The sequence below is a fragment of the Bemisia tabaci genome, chromosome 3 (genome assembly GCF_918797505.1).
Source record: "Bemisia tabaci chromosome 3, PGI_BMITA_v3".
NCBI lineage: Eukaryota > Metazoa > Arthropoda > Insecta > Hemiptera > Aleyrodidae > Bemisia > Bemisia tabaci.
The window spans coordinates 63,772,814-63,795,095 of record NC_092795.1 but is presented as its reverse complement, the minus strand read 5'-3'; the positions used below and the strand labels follow the sequence as shown (position 1 = coordinate 63,795,095).

The 22,282-nt window shown below is 40.5% G+C and overlaps 2 protein-coding genes across 2 annotated transcripts in view; one reads left to right on the top strand and one right to left on the bottom strand.

Moving 5' to 3' along the window:
• The window catches only part of Ccn (cellular communication network factor protein Ccn), a 470,858-nt gene that overhangs the window by 230,479 nt on the left and 218,097 nt on the right, over positions 1-22,282 (bottom strand). The window lies entirely within an intron of this gene.
• LOC140224170 (uncharacterized) lies at positions 14-2,248 on the top strand. The gene has a single exon (XM_072297617.1). It carries the CDS (start codon positions 14-16, stop codon positions 2,246-2,248), a length of 2,235 nt encoding a protein of 744 aa, XP_072153718.1.

Below are 22,282 nucleotides of genomic sequence, written 5' to 3'. Positions count from 1 at the left end.
ACCCATAGTATTAATGGCAAAGCAGTTTATACAGCAAATTTGGCTCCTTGGACTAGATTGGGACGCGCAAGTACCTGAATGCATTAAAACCTCATGGGATAAATTTGCCGCCAACCTATCTGACATAACCCGCATAAAAATTCCCCGTCACGTCTCCTTGTTGGACGCCACTAACTTTGATTTGATAGCATTTTGTGACGGCAGCAAGAAGGGATACGGAGCCACTGTATACCTCAGGGTCGAAGACATTCATGGCAGAGTCAAGGTAAACCTACTGCTTGCCAAAAGCAGAGTAGCGCCCCTGAAGGTCCTGAGCATACCACGCCTAGAGCTATCCGGGGCAGTGCTAATGACTGATTTACTTGAGTTCTCCTTGCAAGCTTGCGATGACATCAAAATCAGGAGCAAATTTGCCTTCACAGACTCAACCGTCGTCCTCGACTGGCTCCGCACTCCGCCTCATCGATTAAAGGTATTTGAAGCAAACCGGATCGTAAAAATTCTAGAAACACTAAATCCTCAAGATTGGAGTCACGTGAAATCAAAGGAGAACCCCGCTGATTTAGCGTCCCGCGGCTGCGAACCCGAAAAATTGATCGATAATGAACTCTGGTGGCACGGTCCAGAATGGTTGAAACTTCCAATTGAAAGCTGGCCAAAAAGTAATGAACCCATCCCTAGCACTCAAGAAGGATTGAAAGACATAGTAGATGAACCCGTAGTTCTTGTTCAAACTAGGAAGGAAACATGGAACCAGAACCTGTTGGAATCACACTCAAAATTAACCCGTTTAATTAGAGTTACAGCGTGGATCTTTCGATTTATTCACAACGCCAGACCGAAAAATCGCACTAAGCTCAAGTCACCATTATCTCCGGACGAGTTCAAGGCAGCCCGGAACTATTGGATCAAGTATACTCAACAATCAAATTTTAAATCCGAAATTCACGCATTGAAAAATTCCAAGGATACCCCTCCAAACCTCATATCACTAAGACCGTTCATCGATAAGGAAGGATTCTTAAGAGTAGGAGGGCGATTAACCCACTCAGAGCTGAATTTTGCAGCAAAATACCCTATCCTCCTGCCGAAAAATGGCCACTTTTCTGAGCTAATAATCAACTCTTGCCACCAAGAAACACTGCATGGCGGTCCTAAGTTGACTCTCGCGAGCCTAAACACTAAATACTGGCTCATCAACGCCCGTCAGAAAGTCAGAGCTCAAATCTTAAAATGTGTCACGTGCTTCAAAACAAAGCCAACCAACTTTCAGCCCCCGATGGGCGACCTACCAAAATGGCGGGTCCAAGAAGCAAGGCCCTTCCTCAACACCGGCTTAGATTTCGGAGGACCTTTTACGATAAAGGAAAACAATCTAAGAAAATCCCGCCAAACCAAGGCATACCTCGCACTATTTGTCTGCATGACGACAAAGGCTCTACATCTTGAATGTGTTAGCGATCTAACATCAGAGGCCTTCATCGCAGCTCTTGATCGCTTCGTATCCCGGCGCGGATTATGCAAAAATCTCTTCTCCGATAATGGAACCAATTTCACCGGAGCCAATAATGAATTGAAGGAAATTTATAAATTTTTAAAGGACAATGTCACGAAAGAAGAAGTTTCAAACTTTTTAACCACGAAAGAAATTCACTGGCATTTTTCTCCTCCGTCTGGTCCCAATTTTGGAGGACTATGGGAAGCCGGAATAAAGTCGGTAAAACACCACATAAGAAGAGTAGTTGGGACTCAAGTTCTCACTTTCGAAGAGTTCACAACACTACTGTACAAAATCGAGGCCGTCCTCAACTCCCGTCCTCTCTGCCCGATTTCGACCGACCCATCTGAAATTGGAGCCTTGACCCCGGCTCATTTTCTCATAGGCGACACAATGAACTCACTCCCCGAGCATGATCTAACGGATATAAAATTAAACCATTTGGATCGGTGGCAGGTGATCCAACAAGCCAGCCAAAGCTTCTGGAAGATCTGGAAAAATGAGTACATTAACACATTACGTCAGCGCTCAAAATGGCTGAAATCAACCCAAAAACTGAAAAATGGGGACCTAGTTCTGATACAAGACCCAGATTTGGCACCATTGCATTGGCGCATGGGCAAAGTCACAAACTGCTTTCCAGGCCCTGACAAAATTATAAGAGTGGTAGACGTAAAAACTCAAACCGGAACCCTACGCAGACCCGTGTCAAAATTGTGCCGCCTGCCACTGCCCGAAACCGACCAATAGGGAGATCCCGCTGTAGGTATTTCGAACCCGCATGAAAATAAGTCCAGCTTCTTGAACGAGTTCACTCGTTCAACGGGGGGAGTATGTTCGGTTTCACCTACAAAATAATAATCATTAGAAATCCAATCACAGTGACGAACAAAATTAATAATCATTAGAAATCCAATCACAGTGATGAACCCGGGAGCAAAAAGCTCCGCTGAATTCCATTGGCCCCAGCCTCAGAATGAACGCGAGGCAGCGCACCAATCACGAGCCGCGCGCGGGCGCGAAATTCAAAACGTCCAAAACTTAGTCTCCACAGCGCCCGCCAAGTTCAATCTCGCCTAGCGGTGCTCCCGCGAAGTTCAAACTCGCATAGCGGTACTCCCGCCAATTTCTCACACAGCGCTCGCGTCGACCAATCACAGCCAAGCTCGCGGCAACGCTCTCTCACGCGACCGGTATAAATACTGGGACGCTGCGCTCCATGAATTCACTTCTAAGTGATGCGCCGTTCGATCAACACCCAGTCTCCAGATCCAGCCAAGCAGCGGAGCAAGCTAATCAAGACCCAGGAAACCAAGACTCAACCAAGTTCAAGCAGCAGCCAGAAAGGAAACCCGAACCCAAGTCAAGAATCGAGTTCCTCGAGCAAGGTCAAGGAGCGAATTTGGCGAGCAAGCTGAATCAACCCATCTATAGCGATCGGAGCGGCTAATCTCTCAGGGTCATCACGAAATCAACTTTAATATTCCACTTTTGGCAGTCCTATCTAAATTCACCCAGGAAAAATTTCAAGACATCTCTAACTAAATTCACGTTTGTATCAAATCCTCCTACCGGAGAAGCCGATTCATATGAATCCGGAGTAAAAGTAAGTGCAATAGCACAGAGAGCAGTATTCAAAATTTCAAGTCCTTCTGACTTTCCTGCGCAAAGCAGAAGCCGGCGCATTACGTGCCTGGTGGCCCTTCAGGTCTCCTACCCATGGTAGTAGCCGGCTCACTTTGAGCCTGGTAAAAATAAAAACACCTAGGACAGGATCCTTCTGATCAATAAAAAATAGTCTCTCACTTGTAAACCGCATATATTATTCCATTTTCTCTTTCCTTTCGATCCTTTCATTCTTTCATCTCTCGGTACAATCACCTCCAACCTTTTAGGTCTAGCACATGTTTCTTCGCCATTTTTGAGCCGTCATCCCATATTCTTTGGTCCCTCGGAAACTCATCACTTTTTGGCTACACTCATTTTTCTAGTATTTTTTTTGACCCGCTCAATCCTTACAATAACGTTGAACTGGTACCTCACAAGGGACTAAAATAATTTTCTTTTGTAAGAAAGAAAATCAGAATACATGGGTGAGTTCAAATAAGCGTCTAATTTGGTGTCCCGAGCTGTTTTAATCGTCATAATCTGAGAAACATGGGCAGATCAAATTTTTTTCTCATTTTCCACACTATTGTTGACTATTACATGCTATTTCCCACTTTATTTGGACTGAAATAAAAATTTAGGAGAACTTTGAATGTTCAAATTGCCTACATTTGTCCCAAATTTGCGTGTCCCCCATGCCTGGTTCTTGACTTTAAATCGATGTTGCAGCATAACTAGAGTGATTATTTAAGAAAACTTTATCGGAGATGATAGGTAATGCTTTTGAATTTGAGAAAAAAAATATGTCAATTTATTTTTTGCTCCATCAATAACTTTTTCACGCGCTAGAATCATTGTCCCGAGCAACAGTCAGCAACAGTCAGGAGAGACATGGCAACGATGTAATAAGCTCTAAATGATTGCCGTAACGTTGAGGTTTTTCCAAAAACGACTTTTTTTGTTTTGATTGAATAGTTCACACGTCGTAGATGGCAAAAATTCTGAAATTCGCAAATTTTTGTGCAAGATTAACGCCATTAATGATGCCAAACAGAATGCTATACACGATAACTGACGGGGCGTCAAGCATACACACACACACTAATATCAGCTCGTAAAATACTTTCGAAGTGTGCGTTAGGGAAAATTTTCTCTTATTCCGATCCTCTAGGACGTGCTACTAAATATTCCGTGAAAAAAAACACCAAAATTGTCTTTACTGTTAGAGATAAGCTTAAAAAACAGCTTGTTCCATCCTGTCCCGTTCCATCTTGTCCCGTTCCATCCTGTCCCATATGTTTCCATCCTGTCCCATGTCCCAGTTTACTGGGACAGAGTGGAAAACTGTTACAACTGTGACTTGCTTGTTTAAGCCCTGTAGGCGCTCTTTTCTACCGATTTAAGTAAAACTTGGTACCCGGGGGTATTTTTCAATGGGGAACTCGAATTTTTAGTCGAATTTTGAAAATTCGAAAATCCAAGATGGCGGACATGACCTAAAATGCTATCGCAGCGCCTAATCAACTGAGACTTGTTTTTTTAAGCCCTGTAGGCGCTCTTTTCGACCGATTTAAGTGAAACTTGGTACACGGAAGTACTTTTCAATGGGGAACTCGAATTTTTAGTCGAATTTTGAAAATTCGAAAATCCAAGATGGCGGACATGGCCTAAAAGGCTATCTCAGCGCCTAATCAATCGATTTACGCAAAACTTGGTACCCGGGGGTATTTTTGAATGGGAAACTCGAATTTTTAGTCGAATTACCAAAATTCGAAAATCCAAGATGGCGGACGTGGCCTAAAATGCTATCTCAGCACCTAATCAGTCGATTAAAGTGAAACTTGGTACCCGGGGGTACTTTTCAATGGGGAACTTAAATTTTTAGTCAAATTTTTAAAATTCGAAAATCCAAGATGGCGGACATGGCCTAAAATGCTATCTCAGAGCCTAATCAATCGATTTACGCGAAACTTGGTACCCATGCGCCGCGGGTATTTTTGAGTGGGGAACTCGAATTTTAGTCAAATTTCCGAGATTCGGAAATCTAAGATGGTGGCCGTGGCTTAAAACGCTATCTCGGTGACTAATTAATTGATTTTAATGAAACTGGACCGGAAAACCATGGTATAAGGAAAAGAAAGGAAATTTTAATAGGGGTGTAATAGGGTTTCTTATGTATCTTAGGCTACGAAATCGAAAAATTCCTGTGTTTTTTCCATCGTGCACAGATTCTCCCGGAAATTTGACTCTTCTGGAAAAGCTAGATTTTTAAGGAAAATTCCGATTTCTCCGGAAAAATTCCGAACTTTCCCAGGATAAATCGCATCGATACAGGTAAATGGAGGTGTTCTTCAGAATCAGCGCCAAAAATCTACTCTGAAACCATTGGCAAATCTTCGGAAAATCAAAAATCAAAAAAAAAAAAAAAAAAGTTGACCGGTGTAATTGTTATATTAATGTAAGTCCTCAAACTTTTCCTGGCTTTATCACCACTTCAGCGGGTACACGCCCACTTGAAGTTTTAAAATTCGGTGTTTTTGATCCATTTTGTATTGCAATATTCCAAGAAATAAAAGCTTCTTCTCGTGTGAAACGAAAACAGTGCGCATTTTGATAAACAGACGGAACTGTCTAAAAGAAAAGCAGAAAAAGCTCCAGATATCTTTCATGACGGATTAATTTTTTCTTAATTTTTTTGGTTCTGCAATATATGAAAGGATTACATGTTTTCAATTATGCTTTAATTTAGTGCTCGACGATGCTTTTATGACAATTGTGTTCAATTTTTAACTAAAAGTATTATATGTCACCTCTGAGATGAAAATTTAGGAAATCAGGCAAAATTCCGGCAAATTTTGGGAAGTGATACACTTGACGGTGGAAATTCGGGTTTAAGCCCAACTATTAAGCTCGACGAGCTATATTTCCTAAGTCTACACCTAATGATAGTCAAAATAAAGTTTGGTTTGCCCAAAAATTCAGAAAAAAATTTTGGGAGGAAATAGAACCTGGAATTTGACCCTTATTTGAATTCACCCACATGTCAAAAATAATTCGAATTTCGCAAAGTTTGTGAAATTTTTGGAATTTTTTCATCTGATCCTGAGAACTATAATCCTACAATTAGTTGTATTTGAAAGTTCGAAGTTGGATTAATTTTTAGCGCCACTATTCAATTTTTGTCAGTTCAGTGAAAATGACTGAATTGGTAAGTTACATGTTCTTGAAGAGACGCGCATTAAAAACACGATGATCAACACGTTAAAAACATGCCAACTTCCGCAGCAGCAACTTATAGCGCTCTTCAATTACGCGTGAAGTATTAAGAAAACTGAAGGCGTTTTAAGGCACTGGAATTGTAACCACAGGACTCTTCGCGGCGGCTTTGCACTTCAACTATGGTAGCAGCAACTAATCACGCTCTCGAGTAAGGCGTAAAGTATCAAGAAAAATGAGGGCGTTTCAGGGGTACTTTCCACGGCGCGCGAAAAATGTCTGCAAGCATTAAGCAACCACCGCCGAATTCCGAGGAATGCTAAACTTCGCAGCCGTGGCGGAGATAACATCGACGTGATGAGGAGTGAGGGGGTGCAAACGGTATTAGGGTCTCGCTTCCTGGAATCGGGGGAATCAGCGGAACGGTCAACCGTTTAGCGGAGATCGGTGCATATGAAAAACTTGACGGGTGCGGGAGGGCACGAAACCTTTTAACCTGCTGATAAACTTTGCGTTTTACATGTTCTACGCTTCAGCATAAAAGGGATCCTTAATTAGACCGCGCATCGGGTCCCTCCCTCGCCCCTCCCTCGCCCCTCCGCCGCCCCCTCCTCCTCCAACACTACGGACGCGACGGGCTAAGACTCGCCTCCATTAATCTCCGGCCTTCGTCGCCCTTGCCGCCAAATCCCACCGCCCGCCCCCTTCTCCTCGGCTCCAATTTTGAAATTGAGCTCATCTCTTCCTTCCAAGTAGATCCCTATCAACATGTAGCGGGAAATTAAGTTGAAAGTAGTTCTTGGTGACTCATCCTGATTTTGCACAATTCATGACTATTTCAGAGCAAAATCAAATACCAATACTGCATGGCTGGACACTGGAAAAAAGCCACTTGGATCCAGAATCAAACTCAGAAAAATTTGACAAGAAAAAATTCAATGGCATACTTTAGATCCAAGGGACCTATTTTTCCACTGGAAAGCCGGATATGGTAAGTAGTCTTGTCACGTTATTTTTTAAAGGGATGCCAAGAAAGGCTATTCCTTAGCATTTCTCAGACGAATAACCTTGTACTTTCCATTACTCTCAGCATTTATATCTGTCTTGATTTCTGTCATTCCCCAATTGCATACCACTTTTTTACCTCCCGTGCTTTCAGCTAAAATCTCCCTGGTATCTTTTATACTATCTCACTACATAGTTTATATCTTTAACTGATTAGAAGGACTTTGAAACTATTACATTTTGCATAGGTACCACTCTATTCGTATATTCCATACTCCAATTACATATTAAGTTCAATTGATTTATATTCGCGTTTAGCATTTAACATCTCTATATTTTAAAAAAAGGGGATAGGCCTTATCGTCGCCCCTCTAACGTAAGGTCGTAACTCAATTTCCACGTGAGCTCTGTTTTACTTAGAGATCAATGATCTCCGGAGCTTATGCGGAAATCAAGATAGGCCCTTACACCAGATGAGCGACGTATTCAACTCATAAACATGGGATGAAATATGAGGCATGACGGCAAAGTGTGGAATAACATTTTCGCACAATCGAAAAGGTTAACTGTAGCTAGCGATGCGTCAAAAACGAGAGACTTGACAACACGACGATCACGTCCTCTGCGACGTTATCCTGTCGTCGCGTCGGGAAGGAGCATTGTGTCTCTGAGCGAGACGAGACGCAGGACGCATACTCGCATCCGCAGTCTCCTAGTTTTTCTTATGTTAAACGGTGAATGCCACCATGACAGTTTTTGTGGCACGAGGGTTTACACAAAAAACCACTGCAAGAGAGTGTGAGGTTTTGCGGCAGCCCTGTCGACGGGAGCCCTCTGAAATAACAACTTCGAGGCTCTCACTGTGTTATGCCGCGAGCGATACAAACATATTTTTTCCAAGCCCTACTTCACGAACCGCGTAATAGATCGGAAATCACTGGCATCGTCCTCCTTCGACAGAGATAACTGCAAGTCGCAAAACAAATACCTCGACAGTACTCACACTATCCTGTGCGTCAATGGTTGTGTGGGACAATCGGGTTTGCGTATTGTTACAAAACTAGCCTAAACCTAACCTTCCTTTTTCATGTCCACATAAATACCTTTTTCTCACAAAGTATCGGTTGTTGAATCACAGATAATGGCCTCACAACCTGGAGTAGAAGCATGAGGGGAGGCTCCACAACCATAGTACCGTCACTACCGTTCGATGGTAAAACGTCGGATGAACATTCATTCAAACGTTGCCAGATTTTACTTGATGAAAATCCTATTTTGGAAGAAAGTTTTGCATACTATGCCTTGAAATTTTCGGATATTTTAGATTAAATTGCGAACAAAATTGTCTGAAAAATTGAAAGAAAAATATTTATAACTTTCCCGATAAATTCATATTTTATTATAGATGTCCGGAGGTGGCTACCGCCACCTATGAAAATGAATTTGGCAACACTTGAAAGTTCATACGACGTTTTTCTTAAGCAAGGCAGCACGCAGGTCATACGATCCAGTGCTAAACTCTCTGTGCGCTCGAAGTAAAAGGCCGTCTATTGAGGTTACCTTCTTGGAAGTAAAAATGAGTCCACTCACTTGTCTGATAGTACCTATGATTGTCGTGATATTTAATAAAATAAGTAATTTTTGGTTACTTTTATCCTTGGAAATGATTGTCACCAGCTCCAAAAGTCTATGAAAACGAGGAAAACGCGGAAACCATGCTTCAACCCCAGCTCCGTCAGTTGGCGGTTATGGGGCGAATATTTTAATCAAAAGTCGTCGCTTTTCACCCGTTACTCCGGAAAACTGAAGTAATTCGTTCAACTCAAAGGGATGCATTTTGCGGCTCCTACTTTTGAACAGCCGGAAAAGCGACCCGGTGAGACATTCGTTAATGACGAGAGCGAATCATTAGAAGCAGCAGAAATTGCGATATAATTTAGGATTATCGCAGAAACAGTAGTTACGTAAGTTATTTAAACGAATTCAGATATTAGAGTCTAGTAAAGTATTGCGTCAGCCATTCTTGCAGATTTTTGATACCCTCACCTCCTTCCTTATAAATTTTCCTAAAAAATAAAACAGAAATCCCGGAAAGAGCTGAAAAAAGTACGCTAGTTGGAAAACATTATTTTATTGATTACGTGAGTCTGGGCAGCGGGCATGACCCAATTCAATTTTTTTTTTTATTTCTCATCCTATGCAATAGACCTTTTCATTTGCCGTATTTACAATTTACAACCCACAAAAAATTTTGGTCGAGAAGTCTGCATGTTTTGAAATTACAAACAAAGCATTGATTAATACCCGAGCGGATAAAAAGAGGACGACACATTAATTTTAAGGCCGAGACTGTGGTATTTTCATTGCTCACTCAGCCATGTAAAAATGCAATCCCGCATCTCCAGTGGAAATCTCTGAGCAAATATGCGATTCTTCCTGAGGACAGCCGAAGTTCCGCTAGGTCGTAAAACAGTTTACACTGCATAACAAGCACAAATGTGACTTGAAACGATTTTCCACGCGGGGCTCCAGTTTGGGCTTGATTGCCAAATTTCCAGAAAATATTTGAATTTTCTTTGAAAATGTTTACACCTGCGGACGGTCACGAGGAATTGTACCCTCGTCCACAAGAGGGTTAAACTGATTTCACGAGAAAATAGAGTATAGATGAGTCTTCTGCGAACGTTTATGGGAAAACACGCCCAAAAGTGTCAAAACAAAAGTGGAGTCACGATGGTTCCGGATTTTGAATCACGCAGTTTCTAGTGAAAACTATTAAAATTTTTAATCTACAGTATAGGAAATGAGTACTCCAACACAATGTGTTATAAAGCGCGTCATTGACTCGTACATATCAACCTCATTAGTTTTCATTTACAAACATTTTAATACAGGTAAGCAGCGCATGAATGGAATTTACGATCCAACGCTGTAATGGTAACCACACACCTACCCAAATGATCGAGTAATGCGAGTGTAGAATTAGTGTAGAAAGCTACTAGGAGGCTATGCCCCCTGGCCGCTTCGCGTTCTCTTAGACCCGTGTCAACAAAAGAACGACAAAAAAATGATAAGATTTTCATACCCGACTCTCGTTAATCCAATCTCCCTTTGGTCGGGTCGGGAGCAATTGGACACATAAGAATCGAATGTCAAAGTTGGCATTTATTTCAAATTTGACGCCTAAACTTAAATGAAACGGAACGGAGAGTTTCGTCGCTTTTGGATTTTCTGTAGCAAAGGAGCATACCTTCTATTCGCTTACCCTATTAACAGTTCAAGATTCAACATTTTCAACATACCGCTGATAAGAAATACTTATCCTCAATCTGACAACGGTACTCGTGTTCGAAATTGAGATGAAGACTCTCGGGGTCGAAACAACGACCCGGATTCCGGAGCGACGCGCGACGCCCCGTTTGAATGCAAGATAAAGACGCACGACTTTACTCCTGGACGTCGAAGCGCAACGCAAGGTTGGCTATTGTATGCGTTTTCAAATATTTTCGACAAAATCCTTCATACGAAGTAATGTCAGAAACGAAGAGTAGGCTTCTGAAACCACTGAAAGCACTGAACACGAGGATAGCCTCGGCTCATAAACTGAACAATTATTGGAGTAGATATGACGAAATGAGCTATTCTGCTAAACTAAATGTGTTTAAATGGGAATAGCCGCCAGGTGAAGTCACTCAGCGGTGCATTTTCACACTTTACAATCTATTTTTATACAATTTTTCACATCATATTTTTTTTTCAAAAAATACAGCGAAATCAGCTCTGTAAGCACTCTTAGATGAAGTGATGAAAAAATTGTCCGTGCAAAGTCTCAATCGTATCACGGTTTTCTTTGCACATTGTTTTTGAGGAATATACAATTGAATTGTTGCATCCACTCGTGTGAGAGCTTAATTTCTCCTGACTTTCTCCAACTTTTCTTAGGTGTGACAACCCTGTTCGAAGCTGAGTGCAATAGTCGCGCAATATTATTGGTGTCGAATAAGACAAATAGAGCTCCGCGCAGCTTAGCGGCCAGATTCATCTCCGCCACACTCCCACTCTAACAAAAGACGAGCTTGAACTTCCTACCAGAATTCGCGATGAAACTTGCATGACTTTGTCGTGGGACTCATTCTCAAATATAAAGCTAATCAGATCAAAAGAGCACAAATCTCTAGATATTGGTATTATATTATACATGAGAAATACCTCTTAGATCTACATCCAAGTACAAAAAATTACTAAAAAATGAATGCTCAGTTAAGTGGCTAATACTGAAAAAAACGGGTATTATGATATCCTACGATCGTTGGCATTTTCCATATGAACTGTTTCACTGAGGAGGAGCCGAATTCAGAAAATGAAAATAGGAGAAAAAAACTGATCCCAAACTCTGTACGTTCATTTTTACAAGTTGCCCTTCGGGGGGAGGATCGATTGCGTTTGGAAAAAAATAATTCATCGAAATTTTTACACTTTAATCAGAAAAAGTATAAAAGCGTCTGTTGTGAAACTCAATGCTATGCTACGATAAAAACGTAAGATATTATTAATTCACTTCCTAGGTATAGCTTAAATTGCATTCCTTCTGAGATGAAGAAGCTCTAAATTTCCTTCTTCTTCTTCTTCTTCTTCTTCTTCTTCTGCTAACTGCTGACTAGGGCCGTGACCCTGTTTGACTAGCCTCTAAATTTGTAAACAACATAATTAGTAAATAACAGGAAGAAAAAACAAGCAGTTAACTCCAACACAATGTGTTGATAAGGCGCGTCATTAACTCGCACATATCAACCCCTTTAGTTTTCACTTACAGAGATTTCAAAATAGGCGAGTAGCACAACAAGAGAATTTAGACAATCCAACACTTCAACGGCACACATTGACGAGACCGGATATTGTGAATGCAGAAAGCTATTCGAACGAATTTAAGTTTTTTGATCTGCCTGAAGCAAAATCTTATCAGATTCTTGAAGAGAAGTGCTGCGGAATAATTTAAGCGAAGAAAGGAAAAATTCTGTTGAACTCCTAGAAGATAAAGTCGATTTAAAGGTATTTTGGGGCTAAAATACCCAAATCACCGGTAGCATAAATCCCGTCATATTATTGAAAAGAAATTGACTCGATATAAATGCAATTGCTTCATATGTCTTGATTTTGTTACTTTAAACGTCTTTCCATGGAAAGCAGCTCAACCATGTCTATTCTTTATCCATTCATGAATTGAAAGTAAGAAATCTACATACCGAAAATCTTTCGATTTGCCGTAAAATATCGCAGAAACTTGATATGGTCGATGCACCTACTCGTTGAATTTAAGAATCAATTTCGTGAGTGCACATTGTATGTAAAAGCCAATATGCTATAGTCATTTTGGGTGCATTTATTTTTCATGAAACAATAATAAGTCATTTCATTTCCGAAGAACCATCAATTTTCCGTATAAAATCGAAAAAAATCAAAATATGTCCACTCCCTGACGTGAAAATTAGATTCTACGTGTGAAAATGCTTATGCATCGATATGCTAAACAGAATCCATGTCTATCTCAAAATTTTTCTCAGAGCAAAGGTTTGTGTTATTATCAGCTTCCCTTTAAACCCCGGTTCGATGACCGAATCGGCTGCCCAAAAAGGAAGCCATTTTTGAAGGGTTCTATGAGAAATTCGTGATATTATTGGCTCTCAGGAAATCACCTCATGGCTAAAACTGGTGGTATAAATGTTTGAGTGCTTAAAATAATCGTATTTAAGAAACTAAGGCATGAAGCTATGGAGTCAATTTCTTTTTAATAATATAACGGGATTTACTACCGGTGATTTCGCTATTGTAGCCCCCGAATACTTTTAAAGCGCCTTCACGTTCCCGAATCTCGACGGATTTTTTTTTTTTTTTTTTTTTTTTTTTTTTTGGCTTAAACGACTCAAGAGACACTGTAGTTAAAAATATAGAAAATTTTTCGATTTGGATATATAAAACATGTTTAACTCGTTGAGGCCCACTATGTGTATTGTATGGAGTACTGTTGCTATTCGACCCTTGTCTTCAGGTCAAAATTCTTACAAGGAAGCCCCTTGCAAGAGGCGAATTTTTTTGTAATTACTCCCAATTTTTTCTCCGTTATATAATGGAATTGCTTGTCAAATTCTGAGGTCAACTTTATCTAATTGTAATTTATACATTTCTTTTTTTCCCCTTCATTTTATTTTTTGTTTGGAGAATTCGAGGTTTTGTTGATTTCTTCAGATTTAGAATACTGTAACTTCTCTTCTATTTGCCCGATTTTTATGAATGAGACCTCTTTAAATTCGTGTTTTGACGGAGAGTAAGAAAAAAATTGCTAAGTGCACGCAAAATTTTTTTTTTTGAAAATTGGATGAATCCTAGCGTGACGGTGAAATGGTTAATCAAGCGTAAGTAATTGGGCGAGGGGCTGAGGATCCCGGCCGCCTGGCGACCCTCGTCAGCTATTGTTCGTCGGACGCCGACGCAGTGATCAGGAGCGTGGGGAAGAGAGGGCTAAATGGATTCCTGTATGAGCCACGTTTAGCTAATGGTCTAATGAGTCTCGAGGCTCATCACAGATTGCCCTTACGGCTAGGGGCTATCAGAGCAGGGCTACCAAATTTTGAAAATCATAACAGGGGTTTGGAGATCTGTCAAAGCAACGTTTTGAACATAACGGAGTGAGTGAAATTCTCATTCGAGGAGTGCCGAACTGGGCAGCCATCCTCGAATCAGTTCGCTTGCTTCCGCTTATATATGCATATTTTAAATCAGCGCGTCGCATTCTTAGGCTCTTTTTAAAAAAAACCAAGTAACGTAGACTCTTGGTATTCACTGCACATAAACTAGAGGGCCCTAGAATGAGAAACAACTTTAAATCATAATTATTGACGGATAAATAAACTTTTTACACGCTTTGGAAGATCTCAGAAGTTCGCGGTAGTCACTTTTCGGTAAGGAACTAAGGGACTCGGTTATTGTATCAAAGGGGGGGTCGAAACGATCGCAAAGGCGGTATACTACGTATACGCGCCAAAAATATGATGGCGATGAGAGAGATCACTTAATACTCCGGGGATGAAAGGCAGCTCTGCGCCCATGGGTTGCCTTTGGCTATGAGGTCGTCGTACCATACAAATCTTGGCAAACCTTTCGCCGTCCATCCTCTCTACATGTTCCGACCATAATTTTCGGCGCATTCTAAATTTCCCGACGGTGAAACTAAAAAAAAAAAAAATGAAAACAAAACCATAGGTACTTTACGAATTGCGACTAACTTGCAAATTCTTTGGAGCTATCTGCTTGCATAATCTACCAGTTTTCGGTCCGAATGAGTTTTATGAAGCCTAAAATGGATGAAGCGATTAAATTTTGATCTCCTAATGTTTATACTCTCTTTAATAAGGTACAATTATAGCAATGAAAGCATTACCCGTCTTATTGGCCAACGCTGAGAGCCCTGAGCACCGATTACCCATTTTAAGGACCTCACCTGAGCGTGTGAAGACGGCTATAAACACACCGTTTTAACCATAGAGTACATAGAGTCGTAATGTAAATGGGAGAGCTGGCGCCACTTTTAAGCATTTTCCATGTCCCGAATTCCGAGACTCCTGTGTGACGCCGGGTCACTTTTTCGATACATAATCGATTGTTTGCGATACACGGGTACCCGGCCATCCGATGACAACAACAACAACAACAACAACAACAAAGGAGATAGGAATTACCACGTATTCCACACCGCCATTTTAGATCGAAAATGTATCGAAAAAGCGACCCGAACTCGACGCACACCGGGCTCGGAATTCGTCGAGCAGAACACGGCGCCAGCTCTCCCACTTACATTACGACTCTATGTACTCAATGGTTTTAACACACATCGTTCCCTCTCTATGTAGAATCACCAAGTTGAAACGCCCGCGGTGGATGGGTCGGCGGTATCTGATCATTCATTTATGGCACGGAAGTTAATACACCCGACTGCGGGCATAATTGGGCCAACGATTGGAGAGTCTCTATCTGGTCGCCGCGCCGCGCCGTACAATGGAGCATAATCGTTTGGAGAGGTCGGGCGTTAAATTAATGTCTAAAACTGCAGATTTTGACGATTCTTTCGTCAAAATTTGAATTTTAAGGAGAGCTCCTGGGAGAAAATTTTACAAGAAAATGAATGAAATTTCTTTTAAACTTGTATGCATTTCGTATTTTTGAAGTTATAGGGTCTTGAAGTTTCAACGTGGTATCCAGCTTCTCTCGTTGGCTCTCTCCATTGTGCGCCAGGGCACCCGACTGGGCTCCATTGATAATGAAAATTGGGTGGCTACTTTATTGGCAAGATTTACGGATCGGTGCGCCTTGAATGATTTATCTGCGAGACTCATGGCTCAGTTGACCATAACATAGACCCCTTCACTTCAGCAAATCCGACCCGAAAGGCTTTAAGGCTGCCATATCGTAGAATTGCAGTGAATTTCGGGATTTTAAACGTATAACAAGCAGTTTTAGAGTATACCTTTGAAAAAAAAAGCGGAGCACTTCCGAAACTAGAAGGACTTGCTTATTTACTGCTATTTTACTTTACATATATATTAGTAAATTGGATGGTCCGTCGATTTGGACTGAAGTTATCAGCAGCAAATTTCTGTATGGAAATCGCAGGGAATTAGCAATCGCCGGACATTTGTGAGCCGCAAGTGAACAAATAGAACAGTTTAAAATTCAGAAATAAAGGACCAATTTTAGAGTGCTCATGATGTTGCCTTCAATGTAAAAAGACACATTTTCCTCAGTAAACATATGGTAGCATAACAGGCTCACACAGTAGGTGAGCGAGTAGGGGAATCCCAGATCCTGGTTAAGTAAGTTTGGATCGTGCGGTGTACGAGCAACAAAACCAACTCCATGACAAAGCGTGGGTATCACGAAAATTGAAGGTACTTCAAACCAAAATTGCTTTTCTAAAGGACATTTCCCATCAAACTTTCACTATGCCGATGCGTATGATTGCGATCTATTGAAACAACTTATAAGCCGCATGCAAACTGCCGGCGGTTGATAACTGCCTGCGACATGACATAATTAGTTCAAGTGATTAAAAATGAACTGGAGTGATAAGGTTTGATGTTTACTCGTGTATTCAAGTTGAATAACTAACTTTCAGCGCTTATTTTGTCACTTGTTACATTCTCAGACCAAAAAACACTAAACAAAATGCTCCTCAAAATTCTGGAGAGAACCTTATGCCTTATGCAAATCTATTTACATTCGCTAAGATCAAAGGGTAAAGAAGCCTTAAGACCCGCTCCTGTTAGTTTACAAGTTACCACTTTGCTGATAATTTATTTAAGAGAATATTAAGGAAATCTGGAAATACAAACCACTTCTCAACGTCCGTCCACTCATTGACATCCTCGCTAATTTACTTTCCTTTTCTCTCGCGCGGCGAAGCAAAAATAAATGTTGTTCCATCTCTCGGTGACGCAAAAATTCCCTGGAAACGGCAGCTCCGCACTTGAACATTTCTCGTGACACAAAAGCTGGGTCAATTAATATATGAGAGGGGGCAGGGGGATGAGTATCCGGTATTGCAGTTATTAATTGTCCAAGAACGAAATGAATCTAGGGTTGCCGTGCGGCTGATAACTCACACATTAACCACGAGAGAGCTAAAGCACGTTGCATGTGCAATCAAAAGCGCCCAACCTTATGCCGACATTTTTATAATTTTGTCCAACTTTATTTTCATTCTACAAAAACCAAATTCACACTAAAAATAATCCTAGTCGTTTAACCGGTTTTTCCCCAAGATGAAGCTATAGGTTCGTTCCTGTTTAGTTCATTCAAACATAGTCAATCGACGTTCAATCAAATTCAACAATTGTGACGTTGCATCGAATTTCACATTTTGCGTATTGCCGCAATCACACGCTGAATTTAGCAGCTGAATGTGGAAGTCAACAGTCATCGCCCAACGGCTGAAATTTAACAAATTCGAGTTATTTTCATCCAGATGTGTATCAAATCTACTCGAATAGTTTAGACAGATTCAACATTAGTCCGATGATTGCTGAGGCATCGGGCCGATGACTTCCACATTCAAGGCACATTCAGCTCCCACATCCAGCGTGTGATCGCGGCATATGCTTTGACCAAATCCACTCTCTCATAAATACAACTCTGTGAAAATTTAAATCATTTTATTCCGTACGGAATTTTTCCCGCGCAATGAGAAAAAAAATCTCTAAAATTTGTGAGTCTCTTAGAATTAAAGCTCGAAAGTTTCCTCAACACGTCAAAAAACAATCGTAAAAGCTTTCTAACGCACAATTGCTGCTTCACCCGTCCCTTAATTTGAGTCCTTGTCTATGCGATCATAATACAGAAATTAACTGCTCGAATCGAAAACACTGAGAAGCGTGTCAGATTTGTCTATGGGTTGCAGCAATGAGCAATTACTGTTCTTTTCCAAGTTTCCACAATCTAGCGTAGTGTTAGGAATTAATCACCCCTGAACCACCGAGGAAAGTGAAGGGAGGGGAGTGGTCTTTTTAAGCCAGCTCAAGCTCCAATACCAGTTAATTGGACCGGATTGGGAGCAAATCCGTCTTGTATTGTCTTCGAAAGCTGAAGAAGCGGGTTATACGGAGGAGGGCCGCAGGATATACGGAGAACGCTTTTGTCCTTTAATGCTCCAACTGTCATTCATTGGGCAGAATGACTCTTGCTGCCTCATATGGGGGGCATTAACGAGTGAACAAATTTTTAAAATCGGTCTAATTTCGATTCTGCTGCGACAGTCGTATGGCAACCACGCTGGTCAGCTATCCCTCCCCTCCCCCCCCCCCCCCCAAAAAAAAAAGAAACTTCCGTGCCAACTACACACGACGAGTCCTGCGAATCCTACCATAGAAAACCCTCTGACACGGCCTCTTTCGGAGCATAGAATAATAGCTACCAGAAAGGTAACTAGCAGTTTTTCCCGTAAGATCGCGTGTCGTCACTTTTTTGAAGCGGACTTAGAGTTGATTCCCCGTGCAAAAATTGAAAGGGTGAGAGACGTAGGGTGTGAGCGATTGTGCACAGGGGAGACTTCCATGTGCCGCTGTCCGCGGCGCTCCCGGCGGTTGGGTGGTAACCGATTTCTAGCGGGGAGAGCTCCCTGCCGGAAAAACTCGTACAACGCTAATTTCAATTATAAATGTTCGCTAATAACAATTGACATTGGAGTTTTTATAATTCTCCATCGATTTATGATAAAGCCTCGGAAAATGAGATTTCACGTAAAAGCTCACAATTAATTTTCAATTCACTAAAAGCTACGGCTCTTTAGAAAATATTATATTTTCTATTTTTTATGCCGATCACTTCGTAGCGCCATAGCAAGAGCGATGGGTCGAAATTCGAATCATAACTTGTAATAAAACACCCGAAGACAGGCCACCCCAAGGCAATTCCGGGACAAACAAAAACAACTAAAGCGAAAAGAAGACAGAGGATCTTCGAGAAACCAATTAGAACTTAAGTAACTAGACAATAAGCTTCCATGGGACAGGGGGGAATAATCAAAAAATTGTAAATAGGATCTTTAAAAACTAATAATATGTAAACTTAGGCCTTCAGGTGATACCCTGTCGCGTATCATTCTACTCTGTCATTTAACAAATAAAATAATTGTTTGGGAAAAAAAAAAAAAAAAAAAAAAAACTTGTAATAAAAAGGAATATAATACGCGTTTGTGATAAACTGTGATACTAAACCCGCAACAACGGCTCCAAACCTTTATTGCAGATCAAAATTTGTGTAACGGTAAACGCAGTCGTGGAAATATTAGACCATTACTCAGATGGAGTGATTACCAGTTTTAGGTTCAGTAAATTGAAATTCAATATGTTACCAAAAAATTATCAAATCAGACGTTTTTATAACACCTAAAATATTAGCCAATCATTTATTTCGAGGCCGAAATTCTGCTCTTTCCAACATTTTACTTGGTTTATATTTTTGTTTTTATTTCAGGTATAAGCGACTAACTCCAAAATTTCTCCCCATATCAATCAGCGGGTAAATCAACATTTTTGGCTTGAATTTTTTTTCTTTTCAAGGGGGGCTCAAAGTAACTTATGGATTAAAAGACAACGCCAAACATTGTCCCAATTTTATACATATAGACACTGTATTCCTACACACTAATTCTGGTCCTTCCTTTAGTATGCAAGAAGTTTTTCCGTTTGTTTTTCCCGGCATGTATTTTCGCATGGGATGCTTCTCTCTCCTGCACACATCCTTGCATCGATGAAACCTCGCGGGGCCTATAAGAGCGCGACCCGCCGACCCGGCCGTGGCGCATGCTAAAGTTGGAGGCAGAGAAAACTCTCACAAGATCGAGGGGGCATTCAAATTGCGCCCCACACCTCCGCGCGCAGATTTCAATTTGGTAAATGCACCGTGCAAAATTGAGTCTCGGCCTCCAGTGATGCCACTTCGTGAACGCAAAACCCCTCAGATTTTATCGGCTCCATGAGTTCTTCAAATTCACCTCGCCATTTTGAAAAAAGCACTATGCTTTAATGCAAAGGCACGTGCATACAGTGCGGCAAATTTCTGGTCTCATTTTATTTTTTCATGGAAAAACGAACGCAAATTATTTATAGGCATTTAACCAGATATTTTAAGATGATTTCGAGTCATAAAAGTAATAAAAGCAAGTTGGTTTTTCTTTGAAAAACAAAGAAATTTGATATTCAACTAATTTTGTATGTGTGATACGGTAACTTGAACAAAATTTACAAGTAGAAAAACAAAAACACCATATTGTAATGCCGGTGCGATTATGTAGCTTTTGCAATTCGTGTCATGCAAGGAAGTTAAAAAAAAGTCAATACTTGTTTTATTTCCGTCTTCATTACTTTATAAAAAATAGAAAAACATAGAAAAACAAAAAAAATATTGTTTGAAGATTCCATTTCCTGCATGTCACCATTATTTCCATTCATTCTTCTTGTTGTGACTCTAACGTGATTGTCAAATTTGGCACCATTGTAGCGCATTAAAGACGCATGTCTGGAGAGACACGAAGCTATGCGGCATGCATGATGGTCCATAGACATTTCCGCTTTCCATCTGAAAATCGACCTATCGATATACACTTCATACTCATAGTCCTTCAAGTGCCAATTTAACTATCGAATTGCGATGAGTCGATTTCCGATGTATACTGTGGGCAAACGCAGTTAACAAGTTTTGGCTTAGCACTGGCTTTGTGGTTATTATTAATGCTACAGCCCCGCCAGCAACCACCAGACCACTTGTCTCCTTCTCGATGCACTCCGAAATGACGGGGGGAGAATTTGACGGGTTGCGCGCCCCTCGGAAAACACTCTCCGATTCATTTTTCCTTTCCTCCGTTTTTTATCTGCTATCATTTTCCTCGGATGCGGTTATAATTTATTCCACCCGCATTTCCCCTCCCTCCCTCTGTGAGATGGGGGTCTTGGTATTACCGACCAAACCGTGGTGCCAGTTTTGCTTTTCATTACATATCAATACTTAAAACCGAGATATATGTATCATTATTGCAACGATTACAAAACTCCGATTATGTTATATTATGTTATAGAAAAAGAAAAATTATCAAGAGACATGTCCCTGAAATATCTTCTTAATATTTCGAATAAATGAAAAAAAATCTATAGACAATTTAAATGAGAACTTTTGGGCAGGTTTTAGCAAGAGAAATAAATAAATAAAAAATGAGACATACGCAGAGCTTTGTAACTGAGCAATTAGAGATGCGCAGGTTTTTTTTTTTTTTTTTTTTAACAAATTAGCCATTGGTATTCATTTTGTTATATTGATATTGATTAGTGTGGGCTGAATCGTGAGTGAGCGATGTTTGAAAAGTCGAATAATTATCTCCTAAGACTTGACTAGTCGCCGGAAAAGAAACCTAGGTCCACTAAAGCAGATTTGTCAAGGGAGATAATTCTTGTCAATTTTAATACAAAATTACATTTTCAATTTTTCAATGGATGAGTCTTTAGGATATCCACGAAAAAATAGTTGTAAGCGGCTTGGCTCATATGTTTTCCGCCAGAGGGGATTACGCTGCATTTTTCTCTGACGATGTTAAGCTCCATACATAGAAAATTAAAACCCAAATATAGCTCACAAGTGTCACAAGTTTAAAGCACATAGAAAGAGTAGGGTGAGTGTAACTACAGTGTGATGCGCACAACTAAAAATCTACCTGATTACGACCCAAGTTAACTATTGGATGAGGATAATAAAAAAATCTGTGGCACTTATGCAAGATTATGGTAAAACTTCCTAGAACTTTCGCATTGCTTTCAACCGAAATTCTATTTTTATATAGTTCATTTGCCATATACTTTTTTATCAACTTAATGGCATAGTTTAGAGGGTTGGTATTACCTTGTGTTTTAGTGCATGGGAAATTTGTGCCGTTCTCCGATTGAACCAATTTGAAGTCATCGTAGAGATTTCAGAAACAAATCCAAACCAAAGAATAGCAACAATATTTTTGACTTAATTAGAATTTTTTGAATTATAGTGTCTGAAATAATCTCTGGTCGCCGTTGGGCTAAAGCAGAACTGTTAAAACCATTAAAAAAGGATGAAAGAAGTTTTTTGAGCGGTTTTGGTCATGATGGAATTTCAATGACATAAAGTTGGGTGTATAATGAATCAACTGACTGCACCATGTAACGTGTGGATTACGTAGAGCACGGTGTCAACAAACAGTTATTCTAAGTTTTTGTTGACACCATGATCATCCAAAAATAAAAAATTCTGACTCTTTTGTAAAATGATCACGGTGTCAAGGATCGCGACGTCAAGGAAACTTAAAACTTGCTTCAATAACATCTTTCAAATTTCATTTATTGTTTTCCTTGTGTTATTTACTCTAACCTAACCTAACCTTGACAGGGC